Source organism: Dermacentor variabilis, chromosome 3, assembly GCF_050947875.1.
Source record: "Dermacentor variabilis isolate Ectoservices chromosome 3, ASM5094787v1, whole genome shotgun sequence".
In the NCBI taxonomy this organism is placed as follows: domain Eukaryota; kingdom Metazoa; phylum Arthropoda; class Arachnida; order Ixodida; family Ixodidae; genus Dermacentor; species Dermacentor variabilis.
In genome coordinates, this window is record NC_134570.1 from 2,798,772 (window position 1) to 2,815,630 (window position 16,859).

A 16,859-nucleotide genomic window follows, 5' to 3' on the forward strand; every position below is an offset into this window, starting at 1 on the left:
GTGGTGCATTCGATGGTCTTCGCGGCGGCTACAAGGCGTTTTAAGACATACGACAAAATTTTGGTAAGGCGCCGTCAAGACGCCGTCTTAGTGATCTTGCTAAGAGGTCTTGCAGATGGCTAATGAACCAATTTGAGCTCAGTGGGCCCTATGTTGCTGTACCCTTCCTCCTCAATGACCATTTCTGTCGACTTATCATAAATGCCTTATGTCATCAGACAGTAATCAATAGTCGATTTCCTATTTCTCACTTCCCACGTGATCTGGCTATCACACTTAGGCCCGGTATTCACTACAACAAGGTTATTTACTACAACAAGGCTATCACTTGCATAGGACAAACCAAAATTTATGCATTGAAAGATAAGCGGGGTAATGTTATCAGCAATCTTGAAGGTATAATAATAGCAGCGGAAGAACTCTGTACTGACCTGTACAGTACCAGAGGACTCAGGAGTACTCCATTCGGAACAATAATGAACAGTATACAGAAACTCCCCCTATAACTAGAGATGAGGTCAGGAGGGCCTCGCAAGGCATGAAAAGGGGAAAAGCGGCAGGAGAGGATGGAATAATAGTCGATTTAATCAAAGATCGAGGAGACATAATGCTAGGAAAACTGGCGGCTCTTTATACGAAGTGTCTATCGACTGCAAGGGTGCCAGAATACTGGAAGAATGCAAACCTTATACTAATACACAAAAACGGAGACGTTAAAGAACTGTAAACTGATAAGCCCATTAGCTTACTCCCAGTATTATAAAAATATTTATGAAAATAATCCCCAATAGAATAAGGGCAACACTGGACTTGAGTCGACCAAAGGAACGGGCTAGCTTCAGGAAGGGATACTCTACAATGAATGAGATCCATGTCATTAATCAGGTTACCGAGAAATCCGCAGAATACAATAAGCCTTTCTATATGGCTTCCATAGATTACGAAAAGGCATTTGATTCAGTAGAGATACCAGCAGTCATAGAGGCCTTACGTAATCAAGGAGTGCAGAATGCTTACATAAATACCTTGGCAAATATCTACAGAAATATCTACACCCCCCCCCCCCTACTGGCCCCATGCACCCGAGGCCCACGGCCACCCGGCACCCCCTGGATCGCATACGGCACACATCGTGTGCTCCTGAGCGCGAGCTTGCCGTTATCATTGAAAAGGAAAGTATGTAATCAGTGCATTTTACCGGTGCTGATATATGGGGCAAAGACTTGGAGACTGACAAAGAAGTTTTAGAACAAGTTGAAGACCGCGGAAAGGGCGATGGAGTGAAGATTGCTAAGCATAGCGTTAAGAGACAGAAAGAGAGCGGTTTGGATCAGAGAGCAAACGTGTATAGACAATATTCTAATGGACATTAAGAGAAAGAAATGGCACTGGTCAGGTCATGTAATATGCAGATTATATAACCGTTCGACCATTGGGGTGACAGAATGGGTGCCAAGAAAATGGAAGCGCAGTAGAGGACGGCAGAAGACTAGGTTGTGCGACGAAATAAGGAAATTTGCGGGTGCTAGTTGGAATCGGTTGGCACAGGATAGGGGTAATTGGAGATCGCCGGGAGAGGCCTTCGTCCATAATATATGATGATGATGATGACGACGACGACGACTTGCTGTTGAACTGACTCCACGCAATTACTTGTCTCTTCATTAAGCATTAAAATTACCTATTTCCTGTGCTAAAGTAAACGCCTAGATTACGCTGCGTTGCGACAGATATTCGCAACTGTCTGTAAATATTTTAAATTTTTCGCTAGGAGCACTATGTCGCCAGCATACGTTAGTCAGGGACCTTCTGTTGCACGTTTTGTCCATTACCCATGTAAGATAAATCAAACGCTACTTCACTGTTTTCCCGTCACCCTTCTATGCCCTTTCCTATTTTCCTATGCTTTCCTATTGTGTCCGTGTACGCACCATTAAGTGTTCCGTAGAAGACAGCTATGAAGGTGACATTGGGGGCGAAGTAGCAGAGGATGACTCCAATTGGGCCAATGAATCCGCAGCACAGCAGAACCACTCGACAGGAAAAGCGCGAACACAGGTAGCCGAAAACTGGGTCTGCATGAAAATGAGCAAGGCGACTTCAGTTCAGCAGAAGAAAAGACATTTGCGCAAGTTGACACTCGTACATCGCTGCACTGTATTTTTCCTTTCTTGTGTCTTCGTCGTTACCTCTGGCCATCAAGCTGTTTAGCAATTTGAGTTTGCAGGTTAATCACCGGTCATCGATACTTCAGAGCCGTTCATTAAGGTAGGACAAGCCATGAACCAAACTTTCTTTTTAATAAATAAAGAGGTGTACTATCGTCTATACCGTTTTTTTTAGAAAAGCCATAATGATGAATATTACGATGAAATATGTAAAGTTATTCTTCGGAAAAATCCTTCCTACAATCAGCCAGAGCTTGGGAAGAAAAAAAAACAGAAGAAATAGAAAGAACATTTGCGCGATCTCGCTAAAACTGCCCGATAGCCAGCGAAGCTGCCTGTCCTGGCAGTTCAGTGGATAACGTCAGTTGCCTGTAAATAAAAAAAAAAGATATCGGCTCGGCTGTACCAGGCATATTATCGCCTGTGGTGCACTTCAAAGTTCTGGCGGGTGCGGTGGACAGCTTATGGGCTCTAGGACACAGAAAGCACGTAACGAAACACACAGCATACATTCATTCACACCTTACAAGCTCAAAACCACGTGTAGTCCCGAACTTTGCGTCATGTGCTGAACGCTACTTGAGAACCTTGCGCTTAGCCGACATTTCATTGTTAACGAGGGACCCGTAGGGGTTCCAATACGTTATTTTTTTACCTTGGTCAGCGACTGTCTTCATTTTCTGCTTAACTTAAGTGACAGCTATAGGGGACCTTACGGTCGTAGTAGGTCCGCTCATTTTGCAGAGGGTGTTTGGGCACTAGGTATACAGAAACGACCCCTCTGTTGGTGGCATCCGGGACGGCCCTGCACCGCTAGAGCCTACCGCACGCGTAGATGATTGGGGTTCCTGTCCTGTGCCCGACTCATTCTCCAGCGCCTGCGCACTCTATGGAGACGGACATGTTTCGCCGTGGTCTAAGGGGCCGGATATGCCTGTCTTTCCTTCACATCATTTCTGGACCGTGCGTGTTGAAGGCAGGGGTTCCATTGTCCAGCAAGCGCGGAACTCAGAGCACTGTGTATGTGATGTTCCTCAATGACGCTCTTTGATACCAACTTGGGTCACTGAGTTCATGGCATTAGGTGTGCGCTGGTCTTTAATGAACGTCTTGGATGCCTACTGGGGTAACTAGGGAATTACCACAGGTAATGCACCACTCTACAATTACAAAATAAACTTCGGCGCAGTGTGTGCAGTGGAAAGAAGCGAGCAATATATAGCAGCAGTGCAGAGGGTGAAGATCCTGCCTGCACTGCAGGATCGCAACCAGCCATAGAGTTTCCTACAATAATTACTAGAGGCATGGAGGACGGAAAGCGTAGCAGAAGCCCCGACTAGCTCGGATCAGTTGAAGAGTATGTGGCGGAAGTCACGTGGTGTTTTTCACTGGATCTGGTGTGCGAAACATCAACGTTTTCGTAGCAACCACGCTCCTCAAGCTCTAGCTGCCTCTATCGACCTCTGAAAAGCGAGAAAAGATTTTTCGACCCATCTCTTTCTCGCTACGCATTCTGTTCGCGAAACAAGCTGACTTTGCAGCGTAGTGTGTACGTAAGCTGAAAAGTTGTGTTTAGGGTCTATGAGTGTGCCAGCCTGAAACATACACAGTCTAGTAATGGCGGCGCGACTCTTCGTTGTTTTCTTCAACGTGCTACGAAAAAACACAGGAGCGCGTCTGCTTCCCAAAAACTGACACAGAAGTTTCATAGGCTTTGTTCTGACGCGCGTTAGCAGGCTCGTAGCAATGCAACTTGAAAGCACGCGTCTATCTTGTCTTGTATCCTAAACAGTGGCGCATAACCACAAGGGGCGTTGGCCAAGAAGCAGGCGGTTTTCCGTATGCTTAGAAGTAAAGCAAAACTATAGTTGTATATTAGAGCGTGGGACGATAGAATCGTATTTTAGAAGTGTCATGAAAATATTGTTAAGAATTCGGGTGAAATAAGTTAACGTAAAGAAATGAAATAATAGGAAATATTGATAATTTTCGAAATTCATCAAGGTACCCTTTTTGTCTCTCTAATAAAATTGTAAACTGCAAGAATGCATCCCTGAGGCTTGATCCCAGTGAAGTCGCCCCAAAAGAAAGAATGGTTGGCGAGTTTAGCGATATCCCAAGTTTGATAAATGAGTATTCTAATAGTTTTCTTTGTCTTAGAAAGCGGCGGCAGGAGAGAAATAATGTTCGATAGTTTTAGGTGCACTACAAAAAGAACATAGAGGAGACATAGCGAGACCAGACCTCTGTAAGTAAAAAATTTAGAGGAGGTATAGGATATCTCAATTTTGTAAAAGAAACTTCCAATTGCCTTGAAGCACACCAATTATTATTCCATGGGGAGCCAATATGGTGGGATCCAGAAGACAGTGTTAGCAGGGATATTGCAGAGCTTTGCAATATAGTGAAATTTTGTACCTAGCCGCGTCGACATAAGCTGATGTCGGCAAAACATGTATGATAGGGCCGTTGAGGGATGCTCGTGCGAGTGAATCAGCCATTTCATTCACGTGCAACCCACGATGTTCCGGTACCCAGAGTAAACATACTCTCCGTAAGTACGGAGGTACCATCTAACGAAATGTTCAGTGAATTCTTGACTCTAAAGATGCAGTAAGTGCTGTACATACAGATAGCGAGTTGGTCAGAGTAACAGATAATGGGTCATTGTGGGGCAGTTCTCGTAATTCTATTATAATTGCTAATAATTCTGCTTGAAATATGGGTGTGAAAAGTTTGGTAGTCCAGCGGGGCCCTTAAACGGCGCTGACGGAAAGAAACGCTCTGTCTCTTTTTTAGGCAATACGTCGGCCCTGCATGGGAACGAGATGCGGCACGGCAAGGGGCAACAAAAGATGCAGTGATCATCGTGACCGGATGACGTCATTATCGGCAGCGAATGAGCAAGTGGCAACCGGGACCCTTCACGCTTTAAAAGAGAAGCGGATCATCGCATCATTGCAGTCCAGCGGGGCCCTTGAACGGCGCTGACGGAAAGAAACGCTCTGTTTCTTTTTTAGGTATGAACTCTGAATTTTTTTCTTCTTGCTTGTTTTAATCAAAGGGGCGTTGCTGGACTGCACTTCTGCTTTGTTTGTACTGTTGTTTCGCTCTTTGACTTTGCTTACACGAGTGAAATGGAAAACAACACTGATTGTGTTGCGTGCATGAAGGTTCTTTCATCCGATGGAATTTTATGTGGTCTGTGCCATAATAAGTACCATATAGGTAGATGCGCAGGAGTAACTAAAACTGCCTATAAAAGCATTAGCGACTCTGACATTGATTCTTTGACATGCCAGACTTGCAAAGCGGCCGACACTCGGGTTCGGAAGATAGCGCATGAACAGCATAAAAATGAGAATGAAAAGGCAGCGATGAAAGAGCCTTCACTGAACGATGTCATGGCTTCAATTGAGTCACTGTCGTCGAAGTTCAGCAATATGTTGGAACGCCTGGAAAAATTAGAAAAAATACTGCTGAAACACAAATGCTGAAAAATAATGATACACTGTGTAAGCTGGAGGAATAACATAAGCAAATTGTAGGAATGAAGGGTTCATTGGAACACAGTTCTTCGCAGTGCAACACGCTACTGAAGGCGATTCAAACACCAAAGGAATAGATTAAAAATCTGCAGACGACAACCGTGAACCTAGGTGCGAAATCAGACAGTCTGGCAGCTGAGGTCGCGCAGATGACACTAACGATTGAAAGTTTAGAAGAGTACTCTCGGAGAAGTATTATGGAAATTCACGGAATACCTCAGTCAAGCAATGAAAACCTGAGAGATATCTTGAACAATTGTGCTGCCAAATTGGGTCTGACTAAGCCAATGGATGGACAGCTAAAGGCAATTCACATAATTAGAGTTCGGACAGGGGAGACTCCGCCTATACTGGTTAGGTTCTCTAACAGTTCAATTAGAGATGCATGGATAGCCAAAAAAACTTCAGCTAAAGTCCGATAAAATCTTGATTAATGAAAACCTGACATCATATGCGAGGAAGTTGTTGTGGATGGTGAAGAATGCAGCTGAAAAAAAGTTGTACAAGTTCGCGTGGATGAAGAATGGTAAAGTATTCGCAAGAAAACAAGAAGGAGCCGGTGTTATCAGAATTGAAAATGAAGCGAGTTTATCCAAAGTGACGTAGACATGGAAGTAGAATCTAACTCAATTAAAGGCTGGGTAAATTACCGGCAGAGGTACACCTGCGAGGAAGGAAAATCTGCATGTCTTGATCTGATTCATATTAACATAAAAAAATACACAAAAATTGTGATCTATTAGAGCTTTATTTGGAGCCATATAAAGACTCCTTAGATGTCATTATCCTGACCGAAGTGAATGTAGACGAAACCAATGGTAAGTCATATCAAATAAAAGATTTTGAACAATTTTCAGTATGCCGTCACGAGAGAAGACGAGGAGGTGTTATAATATACGTTAGAAAGAATTGGCTATGCGAAAGACTGACCATAATTATCAAAGAAGCAGAGATGCTGCTGTTACCAGTCGAATGTGCACGTGCATCATTCATAATCTGCGCTATCTACAGGCCACCAGACAGAAATATAGTCATATTTTGGGGGGAATTGCAGCATCTCCTAATGACACTAGGGAAAAAAGATAACATAATTCTGATAGGTGATCTCAACATAGATACCTATTCTGCTACTAAAAATTATGTCAGTGACTATTTGACTATCATTTCAAGTTATGGCTTAGGAAATAATATCACAGGAATTACACGAGAAGAATTCTTAGGGAACAAACTTACGACGTCATGTATTGACCAGATACTAACGCGTGTTTCTAGTATGCAACCTGTAACAAGTAATGTAAAAGAAAAAGTTGCTGACCATTATTTCATTGCTCTCACAATACTTAGTGAAGACTTAACGAATTCACGTGCGGAAACTAAACAGGAATTTCACATCTTCGATAACCAGAAGATTGACAGATTAATTAAAGAATATCATTGGACACCTTATTAACACTAAATCATTTACAAGCATACCAGAAGCTAATTGGCCTATATAAATCAATTTATGATAAAAGCCGAAAGGTAATTACTATGAAAAAAAGGAAAATCGAGAAACCGTGGATTACCAAAGAAATTAAAGAGTTAAGTTACATCAAAGAAAAGCTGTGACGCCGAAATAGGGCTAATCAATCAGAGGTGCAGTTAAGAGAAGAATTTAGGTAAACAAGAAATAAGCTAACAGCTTCACTAAGGCTAGCAAGGAATAAGTACTATAGTAATAAGCTGAACGAGTGTAAATTTAATTTGAGAAAATCGTGGAACATAGCAAATTCCCTAACAGGCAGACAAACAAAACGCAACATAGACGAAACCATATGAAATAATTTCCCCAATCGACAAATGGATGAAATAGCCAACGGATTTAATAACTGCTTTGCTAATACGGTTCAGAAACTTAAGGAGAATTTCCATAGGGGTACAGGTGACATAACAATCATATCAAACGTCAACTGCATATTTGAGGGAGGTAACTGTTCTCGATGTTTGGGATGTAATAAGGTTATTTTCCATTACTAGAATGCCAGGATATGATGGGATAAGATTTCGTGAGATATTTTTCAACTTTGCATGTTTGAAGAGTGTGCTGCTATATATTTACTCTGAAGTTCTTAGGACGGGTCAGATTCCGAACGCAACGAAAATAGCTTTGATTAGGCCAATTTAGAAAAACGGCAAAAGGCAACAGTGCGAAAACTGCAGACCTATAGCAATCTTGCCGACATTGTCGTGTGTTCTAGGAAAGCTTATGCACAAGAACATGGTTTCCTTTTGCGAAAAGTTTCATCTGTTGTCTAATTCACAGTATGGGTTTCGTTGCAAGAAAAGCACAATCACACTACTAGAGGACTTTGCAGACGTAGTCAACAGTGAAATAGATAAAAATAAGATAGTAATTGGGCTTTCTTTAGATCTGAAGAAAGCTTTCGACACGTTAGACCACGAAATACTCCTTAAAAAATTAGCTCAAACAAGATTCCGCGGGCCTTTCATAGAGGTTTTTAAAGACTACTTCAAAAATCGTTATCAGGTCGTTCGAATTCAACATATAGACAGCGAGTTAATACACATAAAGCATGGAGTCCGACAAGGATCCGTACTAGGCCCACTACTTTTTAATTTGTATGTGAACGATTTAGCCTATCTAGCGCTAAACTCAAAGTTATACCAATTTGCGGATGATATTGCTTTAATATTACCCCATGAAAATGTTAATGAATGCGTTCCTTTGTTACAGGACGATTGTGATGACCCTAATATGGGGACAAAGGTTCGTGTACTCAAAAGGTTCTGATGGTTCTTTTAGGCGGAGCCTCCGAGAACCCAATTGAGGACAAAGCCGTTGGTTTCGAACACACACACAAACGTTTAATGGAACTAAAGAAGGCTAAAAAAATAAATAGAAGAAAATAGCAGACATAAAAGAAACCCTCAAATACACATCAAGACACACATTTGGGCTAGTATGGAGCAAAGTAGTGCGCGAGTCCGGGCTTGCCACGACGGCACGGATACATAAGTCTCGAAGCTGCGACGCTGCGACAAGCTGGTGAAAGGAGTGGCGCCGGTCTCACCAAAGGTCGTGGTCTAAGTTGGTTGACCGGGCGACCGGAGCTGGCCAGCTCTGTCTCGGAGAAGTAAACCAGGCGGCTTGGTGGCACGAGCAGACGGCGGCGGCGTTCTGGCCAGGCAGCTGGGTGTAGAGCTCGGGCCCGTAGCCCGACTGCTCTTGCCCTGCCCATGGGCACAGAAGCTCGAACGCCGGCCTCGAGCAGCAGACGGCACGACAGACGGGGCGGCGTTCTGGCCGGGCAGTTGGCATAGAACTCGGACCCGTAGCCCGACTGGTCTCGTCGTACCCACGAGCACAGAAGCTCACCGGCCTTGAGGAGCTGGCGGCACGCTCGGGTAGACGGGCGATGCACAGGAACTGGTTGGCAGGAGGCCCCGGTCGGGTGAAGTCCTGGTGGCTCGGGTCCGGAGCCCGACGGCCCGTCTTCAACGCCCGCTCCGGTTGACCTCCTCCTGCCGTTGCTTCCTGGAACTCTCCTGGCGTCTCCCCTGCGTCTCCTTGCGTGTCCTCCGGTTCTGCCAGCGCACCACGCTTTTTCTTCTGGTCTGGCCGATTTGGCATTCTCGGATTGGCTGCCTGACGCCCCGTGGTCTTTTCTAATTGGTCGCTTTTCTTCTTTTTGTTGTTTTTCATGCGCCGCACGTTCTCGTGCCGGACGCTCTTCGGCGTCGTTGTTTTGCTTCTTCCACCTCGGCGCGCGTGCACTCAGTGTCGTCTGCTCCTGACCGTCCCGATCACCGCACCATGTCGCGCACCACACATCACACAAGCCCCTTTTTAACGCGATAGCGTTAAGGAGCTCGTGTCGCAGAAAAGCCGGTGTCGTCGGCGTCGGTGTCGGCGTCCGCGGCGTTGGCCGTGGGCGATAAATCACGGCAGGCACTTTATAAATAAAAACCAACTTCCAAGATGGGCTGGGTGGGAATCGAACCAGGGTCTCCGGAGTGTGAGACGGAGACGTTACCACTGAGCCACGAGTTCGATGCTTGAAAGCGGTACAAAAGCGCCTCTAGTGAACGCAGTGTTGCCTTAGAAACGAGCCGTTTCTAAGGCTCAGGCGTGCGTCGCTTGCTCAGGCGCACATTTCGTTGTCGCGCCGAACGCTGCGTTGCTCGACGCTCACCGCGCCCGATGCGGGGCGCGTAGTTGCTGCGCCGTAGCCCATTGTCTTACACCCCTTGGCGGGTCGACGGGAACACTGTCGCGTTCCACTCTTGAAGGCGAAGCTTAAGCGTCCTCCAATTTTTTAACAAGTTTTTCTGAAGAAAAACTGCCGCTCAGTGCGCGACATAGTTCTCAACACTACAGTCATGGTCTGTCCACGAGATTGCGCACAACACTACAGTCATGATCTGTCCACGAGATCGCGCTGTATGGTTCCAACGCACAGTACACTGAGCACGCAGATGAAACCGTTAAAGGAAAACACTAATTCAAAGGAAGTACAAGTGAAAAAAATTGGTAGCGTCAAAGGCTATCATAACACTCTATTGAAGAAAAAATCAAGTTTAAGGTTACCAAGTCCGAGGTCAAAATCCGTAAAAAGCCATAAGCTAAGCATCTGCTCCTTTAGGTGACCCTTTCCCGTATCAACCTAACTAGACATTTATCTTCTCGGTCAGAGAACCCTGGCCAGTCCGCGTTAATACCGGTCCAGGCAATAACGTCTCTGCATGGTGTCGACCAAGTCACTGTCTGTGTTCTAAGGTAGTCAACGGAGTAATGAATGGTTGCAGCATCAGTGTCAATGGTCGAACCACACACGAGTGCATAAGAACACAAAGGGAGTTTTGACTCCTCAAAGCCATGTGTTGATTGGGTACCCAGGCCTGAGCCCTCCCAAGTGCACATAGTATCACAAATAGTTTTTGTCTGATTCGAGGGACGCAGTAAAGACCCCTCAATACTTTTTGTGGAAACCAAACACGGTTCCACAGCAGCCCTAATATTTTCAGGTTCATCTTGATCCTGGTGCGAACCCTCAGACGTGCTATCTTTAGCCTGTAGGAGGTGCTCGGTTCCAACTTTTTGAACCAGGCCCATGCACGGCACCTCTGAACCCTGCACGAACCAGTCATCGCCTGCGCTGGGCTCACGCGGCACTAGTTGAGGTATGGAAGCAGTATGCTCCTTGTCTTGTGACCATACCTCAGTATCTTTGCCTACAATGGCATCATTACAAGGTGTCTCTCCTTGAGACACTTTTTGGTCGCCAAGGCCTGACGACATGTCGGAGGGAACCCTCGGGTCGCCGCTGCACTGCTGTGCTGCATCCTCAACAATGGACCTCGTCCCTTCGGAGCGAGCATCCGCGAGTGCCTTGATGTGAACGCGCACCCTGCGAAGTTCTTCCTCCAGGCGTTCCCTCTCAGGTGCCTGTTCTGCCACTCGCCTGTCGTGCTCTTTCTGAACTTTTTCGCATATTATTACCCATCTGTCTTGAACCCACCTGTTCAAGTCTGCCCCATGCAAACTGTTGGAATCGCACCGCTGGCACGAGTTGTTGGAATCTCAGCGCTGACACCCGTTGTTGCACCTGGGTCGCAAGCCCCAAGGGTAGCGTTGGCCTGGCGGCCTGGGGCACAACTGGAAGCATCCGAAGGTCCCGGCAAAGCATGAGTCGACTGGTAACAGAACAACTTGTTTATTCTAGCATCGCAAAAGAGCGGCCGGTCAGGTCGACCGAAGTGGAGAGACGGGAGAGCACGTTACTCAACAGAAGAAATCGGAGCCCCCTCTCGGCGTCCGGGAGCAGCTGCTTTTATACTCTCGCAGTTGAGGGCAAGAAGGAACGCTTCGTCAGAGGCACACGTGATGCGCCGCTCGGGCACGTTGAGACGAGTAGGTGACGCATCCGCCGGGCCGGCGCCGGTCAGACCTCCTCGCTTCACAGTTGGGGGAGCTTCTCTCCCCGGCTGCCGCGCTTTGACAAGCGTGGGCACCAACATGCACACACACACACACGCGCACTTGAAGACACGTGGCATTGAAACATGCCTGGACGCGCTTGGCGGGGAGGCGTAGCGGCGGCGCCGAACGGGCCAAAATGTCCGCCGCTTTGAACGAAGCCCCGGCGTCCGTTGCATCCGCGCCGGCTATACCGCGCGTCGTAGGCGAAACGTAACAAAACCCAATCGCTGGGCGACGGTGGCTAAGTCAGACAAACTAATTCCTGGCTGTTTCTAGCCCAGATATGCGCCCTCAGCCTCTGCGACTTTAAGCCGCAATTGTAAATTTCTCTCCTCTAATACAAGCTCCTGCTTTTTAGCCTCGCGCTCCGCTGCCCGCTCTTCTCGCGTACGCGCTTCCTGTTCGTTCAACCATGCCCTCAACTCCGTACCTTCTAGGCCCATGCGTTCGGCTAGGGCTAACAGATCTCGTGTGCTAGCAGCCATAGTTCCTAGCCTTTAGGGGAAAAAATCCAAACGAACGGCTTTGTCCTGTCGCGGACGCCAATTTGTGATGACCCTCATATGGGACAAAGGTTCGTGCACTCAAAAGGTTATGACGGTTGTCTTAGGCGGAGCCTCCGAGAACCCAATTGAGGACAAAGCCGTTGGTTTGAACACACACACAAAGACTTTTATTCCAACTAAAAATAGGCATAAAGTAAATAGAAGGAAATAGAAAGCATGCCTAAAATGAACACTTAAGCAGACATTGCGGCAAGGAACACACATAGGGCTTGCATGCGGTTAACGAGTGCGTGAGTCCGGGCTTGCCACGACGGCAGGGATACATAACAGTCTCGAAGCTGCGACGCTGCGACAAGCTGGTGAAAGGAGTGGCGCCGGTCTCACCAAAGGTCGTGGTCTAAGTTGGTTGACCGGGCGACCGGAGCTGGCCAGCTCTTGTCTCGGAGAAGTAAACCAGGCGGCTTGGTGGCACGAGCAGACGGCGGCGGCGTTCTGGCCGGGCAGCTGGGTGTAGAGCTCGGGCCCGTAGCCCGACTGCTCTTGTCCTGCCCATGGGCACAGAAGCTCGAACGCCGGCCTCGAGCAGCAGACGGCACCACAGACGGGGCGGCGTTCTGGCCGGGCAGTTGGCATAGAACTCGGGCCCGTAGCCCGACTGTTCTCGTCGTACCCACGAGCACAGAAGCTCACCGGCCTTGAGGAGCTGGCGGCACGCTCGGGTAGGCGGGCGACGCACAGGAACAGGTTGGCAGGAGGCCCCGGTCGGGTGAAGCCCTGGTGGCTCGGGTCCGGAACCCGACGGCCCGTCTTCAACGCCCGCTCCGGTGGTTGACCTCCTCCTGCCGTTGCTTGCTGGAACTCTCCTGGCGTCTCCTCTTCGTCTCCTTGCGTGTCCTCCGGTTCTGCCAGCGCACCACGCTTTTTCTTCTGGTCTGGCCGATTTGGCATTCTCGGATTGGCTGCGTGACGCCCCGTGGTCGTTTCTAATTGGTTGCTTTTCTTCTTTTTGTTGTTTTTCATGCGCCGCGCGTTCTCGTGCCGGACGCTCTTCGGCGTCGTTGTTTTCCTTCTTCCACCTCGGCGCGCGTGCACTCAGTGTCATCTGCTCCTGACCGTCCCGATCACCGCACCATGTCGCGCACCACACATCACAACGATATATACAAAATAATGGCATGGTTTGAGAACTGCATATTTTTGAACAAAGCAAAAACACAGTTAATCTGCTTTCACAGCCCGCACAAAAAAAGTGCAGCTAACTGAGCATCTATACCTGCAAAGTGAATACTGCATTGGATGCTCTTGCCAAAGTATGCAGTATGCCGCAGAAATAAAGTACCTTGGTGTTATTTTCGATGAATATTTCTCATTTGTCCATCACATACAATATGTAGCTAAAAGACTCCGAGCAGTATGTGCAGTCATGTACAAAATCAGATCAGTATGTGACGTTCGGTTAAGAAAACTCGCATATAAAGCTCTAGGGGAAACTATATTACGATATGGCATTAGGATCTACGGACTTGCTTCGCCATATAGGCTAAACGTGTTAAATAGAATAATACAAAAAATAACGAATAATATAGCATACGGAACAAACAGCAACTCCATCGGCCACAGTGAGCTGATGGCAAAACATAGTATATTAGAAGTTAAACTACTTTTTTCTCTTCGTGATACTTACGAAGCATTATTTTGATAAATCCTTTAAAACAAAAAACGTCAACACCCGCGATCTGCGCAAGACTGAAACATTCGTTCGGGCTAAAGCATTCACGAACTACGGTAAAAAGCACGATTATATTATGTACCGTTCTAGTTCAATAAAATACAAGTTGCCAAAGTATCGTCATTCAGGAAAATAAAAGATTTTGTGCGTCACACGGTTCTGACAAGTGACTGGGTATAGCAGAAGCAAAACATGTGGCAGGAATTTTCTGATGAACTTTCGCTAGCAATTGTATAAAACAGACTAGAGTATTGTGTTATTTCTATGTGTATTTTGTTCTTTGTTTTTACTTTCCAATAGTGTTTGATGACTGCTACTTTTCCAACACATTGATAACTGTATATGATGAAATAGAGAGATGTGCTGTACATTTATTTTGCTGCTGTAACCCCGTAAGAATATGTCTTTGCCCTAACTATGGCTCGTGAGGGACAAATATAAGAAATTAGACGAACGATGGAAGAACAGGGTGAGGGCATGGAAGGGAGGAGGGTTCGAAAATGTGTCCTTGTGGTGTGCCTTGTTGAAGGCAAATACTGAGTGGTCCGCATAAAAGCATCGGTGTTTTCGCGGACTACAGGTTACTCTTTGTGGCGCATACAAGAAATTTAATTTTGCTATTGTACATTTTATGTTCCTCTCTTCCTATTGTTTCCTCTGTTCTTAGAGCACAAGACTGCGATTTGGGCCAGAGCACTGGCCAGTCCCGCTCAAAAGCTTTGGCGGGCTGAGAAAACATTTGACTGTATGTTTTATGTTCTAATAAAGAAAGAAAGAAAGAAGGAAAGAAAAAAACCAGGACAACGAAGCAGATATAAGCGGCTTCCTCACGCTAAAGAAAATCGGGAAGGCGAAGGGAGTAAGTCCATTGAAGAGATTCAGAAAAGATCTCCACTCAGTGGTTAGTGGTTAGTGGTCAGCGGTCAGTGGTTAGCTGCTGTAGGTGGCCGTGTAAGATATTAATTAAATCTCGCTTTGGTAACAATTTAGCATGATTTGCAAATATCTCCTCGACATCAATTTTGCAGTCTGTTAAGGCTTCATTTGAATGGCAAACTTGATGTATGGACACATCCAATTTTTGTAACTGTGCTTGCACAAATATCATCTGAGGACTGTGGAATCTCGACCACGATACTTGAAAAAACTCAGATAGTTCAGTGATAAAAGCACATTGCGTAAGTCTTTTTAAAAAGTCATGTTTTTAAAAATGTCTCAACCGTAAGCATGCGGAGTCTGCAATCTAGAGTTGGTAGATGAGCTTCCTGATGTAAAACAGCGTTGGCAACAAATCTAGGTAGCCCGAGGCATGATCATAGCGCTTCTCTTTCTAAAAATATGAGAGGTTGAATTTTGTACGCAGGGTCACCGGAAAATATTACGAAACCGAATTCTAATACGGGCCGAACATACATTTGATATACCATCAGTAAGGTATCCCTGCGTAGTCCAGAGCGACGGTTGCTGAGCCGGCGGAACATAGCTACGGCTCGCTCTGCCTTTGTTTTAATATGTTCAGTGACTGCGCCAGGGGAGCTTGCCATCGTATAGCTTGCCACCAAGGTACCTGACTTAGTCAATTTGAGGAATGATTTGCTTTCGGTATGGTAAAGATATGTGCACTTGCGCAGTTAATGGGAATACTAATACCGCACTTTTGCTAATATTTAACGGCATACATAACCCCTCTAGCCATGTATCCAGCATTCCTAAGTAATTCTGCAACGACTGTTGTGAATGTATCTTATTGGCGGATGTAAAAAATGCGATATCGTGCCCATAAACATAAACATCTACTTCCGGGGAATTGTGCTTAGAAAAATGTCAAATAATCTAAGGAAAAGAACGGAGCCCTGTGGTACACATCTTGTCTGTTTTTGTTTAGACGTCGAAACACCATGTTGGTAACAATAGAACTCTCTATCTCTTATAAATTCATAGATCCAAGCGGTTATATATTTCGGGAAATTCGTAGACTGAAGCTTACCGAATAAAATACAGTGTTCTACAGAGTCGTATGATTTGGATACATCAAGCGTCGCCAAAGCTGCGTATTCTCGTTTGTGGCGAGAAAGTTTAATGCAGCTCTCTAAATGTACATGGGGGCAGCATATGGAGTGGCCAGGACGAAATCCAATCTGCCAAGGACTGAGAAGGGTATCATCGAGCATAAAATTTGTTATGCGGCCATGAACAACCTTTTCTATTAATTTGACGACATTGTGTGTAAGAGAAATTGGTGTTATGTTGTCTACGTGAAGCCCCGCTAATTGTTTCTTCGGTAGTAGAATATTTTCGCTACGCTCCACTCTCTTGGAACCCATGAATATTTTAGAGATAAATTTATTATATTTAGGAGGTCCTGAGGCGCATAATCAAACAAAACTTTCAGCATTCCCGTTGTAATTCCATCTTGACCTGGGGCTGACGCCAGTAACGAACTAATAATGCCTTCAGCTCTGTCGCTATTACTGTTACAAAGTTGTCTCCCAAGGTAGATTTCCTCAGTCCTATCGGCAATTTATGCTTGAAACGTCGGGTAAGTGCTTGAGCAATTTTCTCAAGTTATTCTGATAATTATTTTGTTGATAGAACGACAGCGTCGACATTCACGGGCGCCGGTATAACTTCACGAGATCAAAGAAATTTAAACAGGGCTTTGTTTATTGCTGGACTTCGAAAGGTATGTGTAGTGCTTGGAATCATAATCATCCTTAGCTTTTAATACTGTTCGTTTAAAAGTAGCAGCTATATATATGTATAATCAGCCCAATTAAGAGGAGATTTGTTGTATACAAGTTTTTTTCAACGCATCTATTCTACGTTTAACATTTCGCTCACAATCAGAATTCCACCAGGGACAATATGATCCACCCTTGGTGGATTGCACAACAAATTGACCTTTTTTGATGATTGTTTTGGACTTTA

The 16,859-nt window shown here is 45.8% G+C and overlaps 1 protein-coding gene across 1 annotated transcript in view; it reads right to left on the reverse strand.

Annotated features, from left to right (window-relative positions):
* LOC142575083 (monocarboxylate transporter 12-B-like) overlaps window positions 1-16,859 on the reverse strand; it is a 180,700-nt gene that overhangs the window by 40,635 nt on the left and 123,206 nt on the right. Inside the window, exon 3 of the mRNA XM_075684065.1 lies at window positions 1,932-2,075. Coding sequence (XP_075540180.1) covers window positions 1,932-2,075 — 144 coding nt within the window. The remainder of the gene's footprint in view (window positions 1-1,931; window positions 2,076-16,859) is intronic.